Raw genomic sequence first — 15,964 nt, 5'->3', positions numbered from 1 at the left:
AACATGTGAATTGGGGGATGGAACTATAGACCTTCAGTGTATAACAAACACTCATCAGAAATACATTTTTTTTTCTTCTTTAAGGAACAGTTGTTCATTAAGTTTGTATGGGAAGTAAATGTTGAAAAATTTACTTTCAACCCAGGAAAATGTTGAAAAATAAGAGCAATGTTGGAGACTAGACTATTTTGATACTTAAAGTCTTATAATAAAAGAATGTAACATAATAGAAAGTCTATAAACTGACACACTTACAATTACTATGGGAAAATGATGACCTCTCAAGTCATTGTAAAAAAAAAATATTGCTAGTTTTTATTTAATTCAAAATTTAAATGTAATTAAATACTGAATAAGTATTTCAATTAAAAGAAAGCTAAAGTCACAGTAAATAAATGTAATATGTTATTCCACTTCCAACTGAACCTTGGAAGGAAATGATGCTAAAGCTGAAACTCCAGTACTTTGGCCACCTCATGAGAAGAGTTGACTCATTGGAAAAGACTCCGATGCTGGGAGGGATTGGGGGCAGGAGGAGAAGGGGACGACAGAGGATGAGATGGCTGGATGGCATCACTGACTCGGTGGACATGAGTCTGAGTGAACTCCGGGAGTTGGTGATGGACAGGGAGTGCTGCGTGCTGCGTGCTGCGATTCATGGGGTCGCAAAGAGTCGGACACGACTGAGCGACTGATCTGATCTGATAAAGATATCGCAACCTAAAATTCTTAAGAAATGAAGACACATTTCAATAATAAAGGATATATTCAGAGAAAGTGAACTTAAGGTAATTTGATACCAGTAGAACCTCAGATGAAAAATATATGCAATGAAAGATGAAGATAAACATTGTCATTTGTTACACATAGTAGTTGTTGGGAGAGTAAATCCTAATAGTTCTCATCATAAGAAAAATAAATTCTTTTAGTTCTCTGATTTTCCATTTAACTTTTCATTTAAACAAGTAAAAGAATATTTTTTTTTGATGAGAACTATTAGGATTTACTCTCCCAGCAACTGTTGTGTATAACAAACAACAATGTTCATTTTACTTATCATGCTATATTTTACATCCCTAGTACTTATATATCTTGTAACTGGAACTTTATACCACTTGACTGCCTTCATTCAGTTCTCCATCCGGGCACCCCTCAGCCTCTGTTAACCAAAAATCTGACCTCTTTTGTTAGGTGTTTGTGTGTTTCTTTGGTTGTGAAGTATAATTAATCAAGCACATCATGTTAGCTCCCATTAAAGAATATTTCAGTTCAGTATTTCCATATATTTCAAAATTCTCACCATGTATGCTAGTTGCAATATTTCACCATAAAAGTTATTACATACGTTATTGACTATGTTACCTTCACTGTATATTTCACATTCATGACTCATTTATTTTGCAACTGAAAGTTTTTACCTCTTAATCTCCCTCAACTATTTTTTTTTCTCTTCCTCTTTCCCTCCCCTCTGACAACCACATATTTGTTCTCTGTTTCTATGACTGTATTTCTGCTTTGTTATGTTTCCTCATTTGTTTTTCAGCTTCCACATACAGATGTAATCGTATAGCATTTGTTTTTCTCTCTCTGGGTTGCTTCACTTAGCATAATAAACTCTAGGCCATTCTATTAGTCACAAATGGCAATATTTCTGCTATTTGTATGGTTGAGTAATATTTTGAATATACATAAACCATATCTTCCTTATTCATTCATCTATTGGTAGGCATTTTACTTCCATAATTTGGCAACTGCAAATAGTGCTCCTATGAACTTTAGGGTGTATATATATATATATATATATACATATATATTCCAGAGAAGGCAATGGCACCCCACTCCAGTACTCTTGCCTGGAAAATCCCATGGATGGAGGAGCCTGGTAGGCTGCAGTCCATAGGATCACTAAGGGTCGGACATGACTGAGCGACTTCACTTTCACTTTTCACTTTCATGTATTGGAGAAGGAAATGGCAACCCACTCCAGTGTTCTTGCCTGGAGAATCCCAAGGACGGGGGAGCCTGGTGGGCTGCCGTCTATGGGGTCGCACAGAGTCGGACACGACTGACGTGACTTAGCAGCAGCAGCAGCATATATATTTTCTATTTCGGGCTTTCCAGGTGGCGCAGTGGTAAAGGATCCTCCTGCTAATGCAGTAGAAACATGAGTCACAGTTTCAGTCCCTGGGTTGGGAATATCCCCTGGAGGAGGAAATGGCAACTCACTCCAGGGCCTCCCAGGTGGCGCTAGTGGTAAAGAACCTGTTTGCCAACACAGGTAGACAGACGTAAGAGACGTGGATTTGATCCCTGGATTGGGAAGATCCCCTGGAGAAGGGCATGGCAACCCACTCCAGTATTCTTGCCTGGGGAATCCCATGGACAGAGGAGCCTGGCAGGCTACAGTCCATAGGGTCGGACATAACTGAAGTGACTTAGCATTAGCACTAGCACCAGTATCATTGCCTGGGAAATCCCATAGCCAGAGGAATCTGGTGGGCTAAAGTCCATAGGGTCTCAAAGAGTTAGATACGACTGAGCACACATGCATATGATTTATTTATTTGAAGTATAGTTCATGATGTAAAACATTATGTAAATCTCAAAGGTATGTTCTGTTGTTGTTCAGTCTCTAAATCTTGTCTGACTCTTTGTGACCCCATGGACTACATAGTCCATCGAATTCTCCAGGCCCAGAATACTGGAGTGGGTAGCCTTTCCTGTCTTCAGGGCATCTTCCCAACTGAGGTATTGAACCCAGGTCTCCCGCATTGCGGGTAGATTCTTTACCAGCTGAGTCACAATGGAAGCCCATTATGAACAACTATATGGCAATAAAATGAATAACCTGGAAGAAATGGACAGATTCTTAGAAAAGTTCAATCTTCCAAGACTGAACCAGGAAGAAAGAGAAATTATGAACAACCCAGTTACAAGCACTGAAATCGAAGCTGTGATCAAAAATCTCCCAAAAAACAAAACTCCAGGGCCAGATGGATTCACAGGAGAATTCTATCAAACATTGAGAAGAGTTAATGTCTATCCTTCTAAAACTCTCAAAAAATTGCAGAGGAAGGAACACTTCCAAACTCATTCTATGAGGCCACCATCACCCTGACACCAAAACCAGAAAAAGACAACACACAAAAAGAAAACTACAGGCTAATATCACTGATGAACATAGATGCAAAAATCCTCAACAAAATTTTAGCAAATGGAATTCAGCAACACATCAAAAAGCTCATACACCATGATCAAGTTGGGTTTATTCCAAGAATGCAAGGATTCTTCAAAATACACAGATCAATCAATGTGATACACCATATTAACAAACTGAAGACAAAACTCATGATAATCTCAATAGATGCAGAAAAAGCCTTTGACAAAATTAAGCACCCATTTATGATGAAAACTCTTCCAAAACTGGATACAGAAGGGACCTACCTCAGCATAGTAAAGGTCATATAGATAAGGTTACAGCAAACATTATTCTCAAACTAGGACTGCTTTCAGTGGACACAAGAGTGTCCACTTTCACCACTATTTTTCAACATAGTTCTGGAAGTCTTATAACAATCAGAGAAGAAAAAGAAATAAAAGGAATCCAGATCAGAAAAGAAGAAGTAAAGCTCTGTTTGCAGATGACATGATACTGTATATAAAAAACTCTAAAGACAGTATAAGAAAATTACTATAGTTAATCAGTGCATTAGCAAAGCTGCAGGATACAAAATCAATACACAGAAATCACTTGCATTTCTATATACTAACAATGAAAAGTCAGAAATAGAAATTAAGAAATCAATCCCATTCACCACTGCAGCAAAAAGAATTAAATATCTAGGAATAAACTTACCTACGGAGATAAAAGAACTACATAGAAAATTATGACAACTAATGAAAGAAATCAAAGATGACATAAACAGATGGAGAGATATTCCATATTCCTGGGTAGGAGGAATCAATACTGTGAAAGCGACTATACTACCAAGTGCAATCTACAGATTCTATGCGATCCCCATCAAATTACCAATGGCATGTTTCACAGAATTAGAACAAAAAATTTCACAAACTACATTCATCAAGTCAGTGTGATACTGGCACAAAAACAGAAACATAGACCAATGGAACAAGACAGAAAGCCCAGAAATAAACCCATGCATGTATGGGTACCTTATTTTTGACAAAGGAGGCAAGCTATACAATGGGGCAAAGACAGTCTCTTCAGTAAATGGTGTTGGGATAACTGGGCAGCTACACGTGAAAGAATGAAATTAGGACACTTCCTAACGCCATGCTGCTACTGCTGCTGCTAAGTCGCTTCAGTAGTGTCGGACTCTGTGTGACCCCATAGATGGCAGCTCACCAGGCTCCCCTGTCCCTGGGATGCTCCAGGCAAGAACACTGGAGTGGGTTGCCATTACCTTCTCCGATGCATGAAAGTGAAAAGTGAAAGTGAAGTCGCTCAGTCGTGTCTGACTCTTAGTGACCCCATGGACTGTAGCCCACCAGGCTCCTCTTCCCATGGGATTTTCCAGGCAAGAGTGCTAGAATGGGGTGCCAGTGCCTTCTCCATCCTAACGCCATACACAAAGATAAACTCCAAATGGATTAAATACCTAAATGTAAGACCAGAAACTATAAAACTCTTAGAGGAAAACAGGCAGAACACTCAATGACATAAATCAAAGCAAGATCCTCTATGACCACCTCCTAGAGTAACAGAAATAAAAACAAAAGTAAACACATGGGACTTGATTAAACTTAAAAGCTTTTGCACAGCAAAGGAAACTATAAGCAAGATGAAAGACAACCCTCAGAATGGGAGAAAATAATAGCAAATGAAACAACTGACAAAGGATTAATTTCCATAATATATAAGCAGCTCATACAACTCAATGCCAGAAAAACAAACAACCCAATCAAAAAGTGGGAAAAAGGCCTAAACAGACATTACTCCAAAGAAGACGTACAGAAGGCTAACAAACACATGAAAAGCTGCTCAACATTGCTCATTATTAGAGAAATGCAAATCAAAACTACAATGAGATATCACCTCACACCAGTCAGAATGGCCATCATCAAAAAGCTGACAAGCAATAAATGGTGAAAAGGGTGTGGACAAAAGGGAATGCTCTTGCACTGTTGGTGGGAATGTAAATTGATACAGCCACTATGGAAGATAGTATAGATATTCCTTAAAAAACTAGGAATAAAACCACCATATGAGCCAGCAATCCCACTCCTTGGCATATACCCTGAGAAAACCAAAATTGAAAGATACACTTGTATCCCATTGCTCATTGAAACACTATTTACAATAGCTAGAGTATGGAATTGACTCAGATGCATTCTTCTTAATTTATATAGTCTTCTGTGTTTCTAGTTTGTTCCTTCATTTGTGTAGCATTTCTCTGCCTTTTCATTACTTTTTCTTTTTTTAACTTATTGTGTTTGAGGTCTCCTTTCCCCAGGCTTCAAGGTTGAATTCTTTCTTCCTTTTGGTTTCTGCACTCCTAAGGTTGGTCCAGTGGTTTGTGTAAGCTTCATATAGGGTGAGATTTGTGCTGAGTTTTTTGTTGTTTGTTTTTCCTCTGGTGGGCAAGGTTGAGTGAGGTGGTAATCTTGTCTGCTGATAATTTTGTTGTTTGTTGTTTAGATGAGGCATCCTGCACAGAGTGCTACTGGTGGTTGGATGATGCTGGGTCTTGTATTCAAGTGGTTTCTTTTGTGTGAGTTCTCAATACTTGATACTTGCTATGGAGAAGCTGTATACAGTCAGCAAAAACAAGACTGGGAGCTGACTGTGGCTCAGATCATGAACTTCTTATTGCCAAATTCAGACTGAAATTGAATTAAGTAGGGAAAACCACTATTAAAAATAGGAATCAGACATCTTTGATACTAATTTGGTTTGCACTTTTAAACACATTTCCACAAAAAGTCAAACACAGCATTTAGAGCACACACATTTTGTTTCACCTTTTCTCTTCTTCAACATATTCTGCTCCACCAGAGAGTCTGAGCCACACAAGCTAAAAGAAGCTGATTTTACCATTCCAAGGCCAGGGAAATCAGGCTTAATTTCAGGAGATAGAGTGAAACAGTTATATCATCAGTTTCTTTGTGTTAGGGAATTCAGACAAATTTCTGTTATTTACTACTTTGCATTATTAAATAAGCACAAAAACTAACAAGACTTGCAAAGTCAAAATGACTTTTCGATTTTCTTATTTATTCTTATTACCCATATCTGTTATCCCAGTACCCTGAACACTACTCTTTTGAAAAGACTTTCTCAGAACTATCATTTTTTGTTGTTGTTTTTCCATTTGTTTTTGACAGTTATATTGTAACTTTCCACTCATGGTACACATGGGAATTGAACATGTTTGCCATTTATGCGTGACAGCTATCAAAAAGCAAATCTAGTTTTTCCATAAAGGTAAAGAATCAGACTCAACTGAGCGACTTTGACTCACTCACTCATTGTGTGTATGTGCTCAGCCACTAAATCGTGGACAACTCATTGTGACCCCATAGACTATAGTCTGCCAGTGTCCTCTGTTCATGGGATTTCCCAGGTAGCAGTACTAGAGTGGATCCAGGGGATCTTCCCGACCTGGGTTTCAAACCCATGTCTCCTGCATTGGCAGGTGAGTTCTTTACCACACAGCCACAGGAAAGCCCTGGTGGTACTGTAGATTCTTTTTTAAGTTCAGATGGGTATTTTCCAGTTTTAAATCACATTTTCTTATTCGATATTTGTTTAGAAGTTCTCTCACTTTCTGTTTGTAAAAACAATTCTGAAATTCAGAAAGGCAGTGTCAGACAGAACATACACATCAGAATCAGACCTTGACCCAGAACTGTTTTAAAATGTTTCTGAGATTGCAAATACCTCAATGAAAGCATATTGGAACTATCAAAGTGGGCTTATCAGTTTTCATAGTTGAAAAATAAATGTATTTGTCTAAAATACAGGCTATGACCTGGTCAATTTCAAGGACAGTGTTTAAGATCCTCCATTGTCCCTTATGGTCTCCCCACCACTCCTGTATAAAGGTTGCACACTGTTTTTCCCAGAACACTTTCACTTTATGGTTCCAGGTTAGAGTTTCACAAGAACAAGAATCTCATTCAAATTAGGAAAATAAAACTTAGGTGGGGAGCATTATTTCTTGGGGTCTGACATATGGCTCATGAGAGAGTGGAACTTTCCCTGATGTGGTAGTTTCAAAGACATTTCTATGATTTAGTCTCACCCTGTGTATCCAATGTAGGCAGCTTCAGATAATTCCATGGTTCCTACTTCTTCACTCTAGCAAGTGTGTTAAACTCAAGGAGTGACTTAGTATTTTTCCAAAACTCCATGTGAAGGATGACAGATCTCCTTCCCTCACCCTCCTCGATGTTTATTTAAGTCCTATTTGTATATAAAAGTTTTCAGTCTTGTAGCACTGCTAGTAGCTTTGTTCTCCTCACAAATTCAAACTGATATAGTTTATATACATCTCATAAACTATAACCTTTAAAGACACCTTTTCCCAATGTTATTTTTCATGATATAATTTTATTTTTGAAAGAATGCAATTGATTAGAAAAAATTAGAAGTCTAAAGATAAGAAAATTATTTTGCTGTAGTCTTTGAATGCAATATATTACATATCAGTTAAGGTGGCAGTTGGATATACTGAAAACAAACTGTTAATAAGGTCATTCAGAAAATTTTCAAATTGTTGGTTATCAGTTCAGTTCAGTTCAGTTGCTCAGTTGTGTCCGACTCTTTGCAACCCCATGAATCGCAACACGCCAGGCCTCCCTGTCCATCACCAGCTCCTGGAGTTCACTCAGACTCACATCCATCGAGTCAGTGATGCCATCCCGTCATCTCATCTTCTATCGTCCCCTTCTCCTCCTGCCCTCAATCCCTCCCAGCATCAGAGTCTTTTCCAACGAGTCAACTCTTGGCATGAGGTGGCCAAAGTACTGGAGTTTCAGCTTTAGCATCATTCCTTCCAAAGAAATCCCAGGGCTGATCTCCTTCAGAATGGACTGGTTGGATCTCCTTGCAGTCCAAGGGACTCTCAAGAGTCTTCTCCAACAACACAGTTCAAAAGCATCAATACTTCGGCGCTCAGCCTTCTTCACAGTCCAACTCTCACATCCATACATGACCACAGGACAAACCATAGCCTTGACTAGACAGACCTTTGTTGGCAAAGTGATGTCTCTGCTTTTGAATATGCTATCTATGTTGGTCATAACTTTCCTTTCAAGGAGTAAGCGTCTTTTAATTGTTGGTTATAAGATATGATATTTCCATACCTTTCTGTTGAGAATGTGCAGTTTCTCTTATTAATAGGTATGTTTGTGTCTATCCCTTGACCTTCTCTAGTTTATAATCACTCTAATTCTGGAGAAAATATTGTAAAATTAATATTTATTCATTAATATACTTAGTATAAATTTAATTTTATATTGAATTATATATAATTCATTGTATATTATCTAATATAAATACATAATATAATACTTATATGCATGTATATATGTGTACATGTCTATGCCTAAGAATCAGAAGACGATTGCTTCTTGGGAGGAAAGCTATGACAAACCTAGACAGTGTGTTGAAAAGCAGAGACGTTACTCTGCCAACAAAGGTCCATATAGTCAAGACTATTGTTTTCCCAGTGGCCATGTACAGTTGTGAGAGCTGGACCATAAAGAAGGCAGACACCAAAGAATTGACACCTTGAAGCTGTGTTGCTGGAGAAGACTCCTGGAAGTCCCTTGAACAGCAAGGAGATCAAACTAGTCAATCTTAAGGGAAATCAACCCTGAATACTTGTTGGACAGACTGATGTTGAAGTTGAAGCTCCAGTATTTTGGTTATCTGATGTGAAAGGCCAACTCTTTGGAAAAGTCCCTGATGCTGGGAAAGATTGCAGGCAGAAGGAGAAGAGGGCATTAGAAGATGGGATGGCTGGATGGCATCACTGATGCAATGTACATGAACTTGGGCAACCTTTGGGAGATGTTGAGGGACAGGGAGGCTTGGCGTGCTGCAGTCCATGGGGTCTCAGAGTCGGACACTACTGAGTGACTGAACAACAACAGCATATTATACATACATATTATATTATTTAATAAAATTTATTGTATGTTATCATTTTATATTATTTAAAATATCTTGTCATCAATTTATGATGGCAAGGTATTTTAAAATATATTTTGTATCTAATATATAAATATATTTTGTTTATTTTAGTATATTTAGTTTAATTTAATATTTTTAAATTAATTTACTTTAATATATAAAATATATATTCTTATAGTCTCCCTATTCATTCCAGTGTAAGTCATACTTAATTTGGTGTTGACAGCTTCCTGATATCTCCACTGACTTTTATACTCATGTCTGTTCATGTGCTGGTCCTCTCTTTGAAATGTTCTTTTGTCTCTTTACATATGTACAATCTTCAGTTTAGGATCACTGCTCAAATCTAGGATTTGCATCTAGATGCTGCAGGGCTCTCTGGGTGGAGTCATCTCATAGTTCTTATGACTGGGAACTCATGTCTGCACAGATCTCTCCTCCACTAGCAAATAAACTCCTTGAGATAAGGGCTCATGTTCTGGCCAATGCTGTGTCTCTCATAAACTGAAGCACATCTATAACATAGCAAGTAATTCATAAAAGTTTAATAAATGATTGAATAATCCAAGAGTCTAGGAAGATTTGCTATTTCAAAGAGTTTGAGGGACTTGCTTGGTGGTCCAGTGGTTAAAAATCCACCTTCCACTGCAGGGGATGCAGGTTCGATCCCTGCTCCAAGAAGATCCCATGTGTCTCAGGGCAGCTAAAGCCATGGGCCACAACTACTGAGCCACAGCTCTAAAGGCCAATACTGCAACTACTAAAGCCCATGCATCCTAGAGCCCATGTTTCACAAGAGAAGCCATTGCAGTGAGAAGCCCTTGCACCACAACGAGAGAGTAGCCTCTTCTTGATGCAACTAGAGAAAGATCTCAAGCAGCAATGAACACTCAGCGCAGCCAATAAATAAATAAATAAAAACAAATAAGAAATTAGAAAAGAAGTTTGACTGGCAGCATGACATTTACATCAAAGAATATTGGATAAATATAGATTTGTGAGAAAACAGATTAAATTTTATACAATATGGTCTTACAGCTTAATCAGATATTTTTGTGGAACTGTCCACTGGAAGATGCAAAAGGCCAGAAAAGCTGTTCTTTAATTCAACAGACAGCTGACAAGCTCCTCTCATGTGACAGAATCTACAGTGGCTCCCTCCTGTCCATGAAGAAGTAGGGCAGACACATAGAGGCAGTGTCATGGGCAAAGTCACCTTCATCCTGTCATACATAAGAGGGGGCAACATTTATCTAGCCCATGGGTCCTGAAGGCCCAGACCATAGACCAGTATCTGTCTGGGTCCAGTTAGGAAGCTGGCAGCACAGAAAATAGAAGGTATGAGGCGGACAAAGCATACCTCCACCTCCCCCCAGCCATGAAAAAACTATCTTCCATGAAACTGATTGCTGGTGCCAGAAGGATTGAGGACTGCTTATCTAGACTCTTTGAGAGGACCTGAATTAGGCAAGTGAGTTAAATTCACGAAACATCCAAAGTTCCATGACGATGATTAACTTGCAAGTTCTACCTTAGTGAAGAGAAATCAACATACTGGTGGGATAATCAGCTCAACAGAACAGCTGAAAAGCAAATCTAAGATTTACTGAGATAAAAGACAGCTCACATTTTTGGATCAGGTTTTAGGGCTGTCTGTGCATATTATTCTACTTACTCTTCAAGGAAATTTGCTTGAAAGCTTTGCAGTCTCCATCTCTAAAGTGATATAAGGCCACTGGGAGGGCTTGGGAAACTTCAAAAATGCCACACAGATCTTGAGAATTAAAAAGACATATACAGAACTAAACTGAAGATTAATCTCTTTTATTTTATTACACCTACTCAAAGCAGTCCCTCAATTTACGGATGAATTTAAACCCAAGTTTTAGTTTTTTTTTTTTTTTTTGTGCTCCTGAATGACAAACATGTAATCCATCCATACATTAAGAACAAACAAAATCTACATAAAGATAATACATAAGACTTATCTAATGATACCAGCAGATAATGATAGGTAACACTGTTTGATTTGCCTTTTGATTGTGTCCACTTGGGACATTTTGCTTCTCTTATTTCTCTAATCACACTGATTTCTAAAACAAAATGTTACTGACCTTTACAAAAACATATCTTTACTTTTCAGGTACTGATTTTTTCATACTAGGTGGAGTTATTTTAAATTTCAGACAAATTTCATGCATTGCAGGAATAATCATAAATGAGAATCAAAATTATTCAGTTATCAGTCTGTTGAAAGGTATTAGGCATGTGAATATCAGATATCTATCCCTTGATAGCAAGATCAGGGTTCTGTTTCAAATGGTATTAGACACTAAAATTTGGAGTCCAAAACCCCTTGCACATTGATCAGATTAAATGTATTTTTTCTAATTTCTACATTGGGTAAAACTAGACACACGAATTATTTTTTCATGAAAATAATAGTGTCTTGATGCTACTAATAAGTTACTTAGGCCATGCATGCTCAGTCGTGTCCAACTCTTGGTGGTCCCTTGGACAGACTACTGTCTATGAGATTATCCTGGCAAGAATACTGGAATGTATTCCCTTTCCTCCTCCAAGGGATCCACCCAACCCAGAAATCAAACCCGCATCTCCTGCGACTTCTGCATTAGCAGGCAGATTCTTTACCACTGAACCACCTACTATATTTACAGACATTCTATTTGTAGCATGATATACAATAAATGGGACTTCCCTGGTGGCTCAGAGGTTAAAGCGTCTGCCTGGAATGCGGGAGACGCGGGTTCGATCCCTGGGTCGGGAAGATCCCCTGGCGAAGGAAAATGGCAACCCACTCCAGTACTCTTGCTTGGAGAATCCCATGGAGGGAGAAGCCTGGTAGGCTACAGTCCATGGGGTTGCAAAGATTCGGACACGACTGAGAGAAAAGTTATAATAGGTGAATATCCTCAAAACTTTTCATTAATTCCCTGTTTCGGAAGGAAACTACTAAGAAGATTAAGATTTCCTAAACTTCTATCCTCCTTCAAGGATCTTATATTTAGTTTACATATGTCAGCTCACTTCCTATGATAAAGAGTAAAGAAACTAAGTATGAAATTACTTTTAATTATTTTTACATACCCTTATAGCCTGTGAAGTTAGATGAATGCATTAACTCATGGAAACTTTAACGTAGATTGAAGTTTGGTCTATGTAGCCTTAGTCTTATAGCCAAATAGTAAATTTGTATTTATACTATGAGTCTCATATTCAATATTTAAAAAAATGTGTACATTGTTCTTACTAAGGTATAATAGCACTCATTGTTGCTATTATTGGTTGCCACATGTGAATTATGAGCTGAGGGATATTACAGGGCAAAGAAAACTAAAAGATCTCCTGTGTTATGCTGGAATCTGGATTCTTCTCAGTGAGCCACATTTAGGATTAAGGATTTCACACCCAGTCTCATATTAAAAAGGTGAATAAACTTGGGATGGGAGATAAGATCAAAGGCCCTATGTGAGTTTTCTTGATGTCAATTTTTGCTTCACAGATAAAAGGAGTATAAGGACATTAAATATAATGAGATAAATTATGATGAGTAAACAGTATGGAGGAGAAATGTCACATGCAGAAGAAAGAAGGAAGTTATAACTAGACTCAGTGTTGGGGGCCCTGGAAGCAGGGGACAAAGAAGAAGAGAAATTGGTGGGGGATAATATAATAGGGGAAAAATATATAGTCATCCTCAGGATTTCCTCTTCACAACTTTCCTTAGGATCAGCCCTGATTGCATCCTGCTCCTCAGAGCCCCTGTGACATCCTTATTCCGGAGGCTGTAAATGAGGGGGTTCAGCACAGGGGTGATGATGGTATAAAAGGCTGACACCATCATGTCCTGCTCAGCTGTGTGGTAGGAATCGGGAAGCATGTAGGTGTAGATGGTGGCACCAAAGAAGAGCAGAACTACAATCATGTGGGAGGAGCAGGTGGCAAAGGCTTTCCTGCGGCTCTCTGATGAACTCATTCTGTGGATGAGGTGCAGGATGAGGGCATATGAGCTTGAGATGACCACAATGGGGATGAGGACCATGAGAACACAGCACAAGTACATGATCATCTTGTAGAGGGAGATGTCAGAACAGGACAACTTCAGCAGAGCGGGAGCCTCACAGAAGAAACTCAAGATTTTTCTGGAATGACAAAAGGGGAAGTTCATGGCTATGGGGGTGACCACAAAACCATCCACCATTCCTAGGAACCAGCATCCAGACACCAGGCATACACAGACTTTCTGGTTCATCAGCAGAGGATAATGGAGAGGTCTGCAAATGGCAGCATATGGGTCGTAGGCCATCACAGACAGGAGTAGAAACTCAGCTCCAGCGAGGGTTAGATAGAAGAATATCTGGATCCCACAACCTGAGGGAGAAATTGTATGATCTCCTGTCACCTGGCCCAGGAGCATCTTGGGCACAGTCACAGATATGTACATGAGGTCCATGAGGGAGAGCTGGCTGATGAAAAAGTACATGGGGGTGTGCAGGCGGGGCTCCAGGTGGACGAGGATGATGAGGAGGGCGTTCCCAGCTAGGGCCATCAGGAAGAAGATGAAGGTCGCAGTGTAGAGGAGGAGGGCATGTTTGGTTTCACCAAAGAGCCCCACAAGGATGAAATCACTTGATGTTTGATTCTGTGAAGTTTGACTCCCTGAGTACATAGTTTTGGTTACAGTTCTCACCTGAGGAAGAAATAAGATTCATTGGTTTTAGATATTTCAAACATATATGGTTTTCTTAACACTTATCCAATGAGAAAACTACTTTGAGCTATTTAAAAAAAAAAAAGAAGTTGTATTGATGTAGAATCAAAAGTTCAAAGCCAGGTTGCTTTTTGGCCACAAATCTAGAGAGGAATATGAAATACGTCTGGAAAGCTGAAAACTGTATAAACAGACAAGTTGTTTACACTCAGCATTATTTGTTTTTTATACCAAACTGAAGATATAAAAAGATCATCTCATGGGGTGATCAGAAATCTAGATTAGAAAAAACACAATGAGTCTGTAACAATGCAAATATTGAATGAAGCTATTCACTAAAGCTCCCACTCCACTTTTGGATGCATTAACTCCTCCAGTGCTCAGTGATAGAAGTCAAAGCTGCAGATAATGTTAATATTAATATTGTTAATTGTATTAACATAACTGAAGTTTGTTGAAACTTGAAATGTGAAATATTTTCTACCCTTTCCTTGCTAAGCACTTCAGTTTATTGTGCTTTTCCTTGAACAATAAAGCTCCATGAAGATGATCATCAGGGACATCAGAGCAGAAAGTGCCCGGCCTGCCTGGGTAGAGCAGCTCAGTTTACTGACCTGGTGTGGGACAGAAGGGTAGGACTAGTGCAGATCTTTACAGAGGAGGAGGTCACTTGTGTACAAATCACATATAGGAAAGGAGTGCAGAAGGGGTTCATAGGAAAGGAGTGTACCCAGGGTGCAGATATTGTGCAGGGAAAGTGGGGCAGGGAGGGAGCAGACCTCATACAGGGCAGAAAGGCACTCAGGATACAGACCTGATGCAGGGCAGGAGAGGTGCCAACCTAGCATGCAGAAGGAGGGCGCTTGGTTCCAGACCTTGTACAGAAGAGGAAACATTCAAGGTACAGACCCTGGTGGAGCAGGAGGTCAACTATATGCTGATCGATCCCCTTCTCAACCTCAAAGCAAAGTCTAAATCACTTATTGTATTAAGTTTATGCAGAGAAATGATTTTTGCAAGAAACTACAAAAACAAAAGCTACTGATGTCCTGCATGGCAATTATTTAGTTGAAAAAATCTTAAACATTTATTTCTCCTTTGGTGGATGCCATCTATTCCCCCAGGTAACAAGACATTAGATATTTCATGCCCAGTAAATGAGTGAATGAAGATAAATGTGTATATGGAACAATTGGGTTAAACTAAACATAAAGCTACATCCCTATAACATAGCATAGTGATCCCTCTATTACTTTGTTTACTCAGAAAAGTAGTAAAATTCTCCTTTCTATAATTTATCAGCCTTGATCGACAATTGCTTTGCCTGAAAATTTCAATTTTACATTTTGAATTGCTGTAGTCCTAAAATTATTTAAGTTAACAAGATAGTCCAGTTCTAGATTATGGAAAAGTCAGGAGCTTCGTGACTGATTGAGGTCTGGTCAGTCTCAAATTTTCTGCACAGTTTAGAGAAACTTGCAGAGAAAAAAAAAAAAACACACAGTAACTGAGACACAGGAAGTGTGAAGCAAAACATAATGTAATGTACCTAGGTCAAAAAAATCTTGGATTTCAGGAAATCTAAAATTAGAATTACATAAGAAACAGCAACAGTAATTACACATCTTTGCTCCTTTTTCCCCTTGCAGTTCTATAAAGCTCTGGAGATATATGTTAACACGCCGCATTTCAGGAAAAAGACACAACAGTTTGAGCACTTACCTTTTGTTCCACATTCTCTCCTCCATCAGAGAGTGAATGTAAGCCACACCAGCTGAATGAACCTGGCCTGGGCATCAGGTATAAATCCAAATGGCCGGGGGAGAGTTACATCATTGGTTTTTTCACTTTAGAGAATTGAGGTAAATGTGTCTTCTTAGGACCGCTGCAGTGTTGAGCAAGCATATAAACTAAACTGTCCTGGGGAAAGTTAGGAGGAAGTTTCAGTTTTCTTATTTATTCATGTTATCCACACTTGGCATCAGTTCTACTCTGAAATTTTACTTTATTAAAGACTATCTCAGAATCCACTATCTTGATTTCTGTTTTTCCATTAGGTTTTGCAAGTTATA

General features: G+C 38.7%; 1 protein-coding gene across 1 annotated transcript; it reads right to left on the bottom strand.

Annotated features, from left to right (window-relative positions):
• Positions 1-12,570: 12,570 nt before the first annotated feature.
• Positions 12,571-13,854, bottom strand: LOC147369240 (olfactory receptor 2T3-like). The gene has a single exon (XM_086413508.1). The coding sequence runs from the start codon at positions 13,848-13,850 to the stop codon at positions 12,879-12,881; it is 972 nt and encodes a 323-aa protein (XP_086269634.1). The 5' UTR covers positions 13,851-13,854; the 3' UTR covers positions 12,571-12,878.
• Positions 13,855-15,964: the final 2,110 nt, after the last annotated feature.

The sequence above is a fragment of the Bos grunniens genome, chromosome 7 (genome assembly GCF_055505025.1).
Source record: "Bos grunniens cultivar Pamir isolate PY7600 chromosome 7, Bosgru_T2T1.0, whole genome shotgun sequence".
Taxonomy (NCBI): domain Eukaryota; kingdom Metazoa; phylum Chordata; class Mammalia; order Artiodactyla; family Bovidae; genus Bos; species Bos grunniens.
Note: the sequence above shows the minus strand (reverse complement) of the source record. Positions and strands in the feature narration are given on the sequence as shown.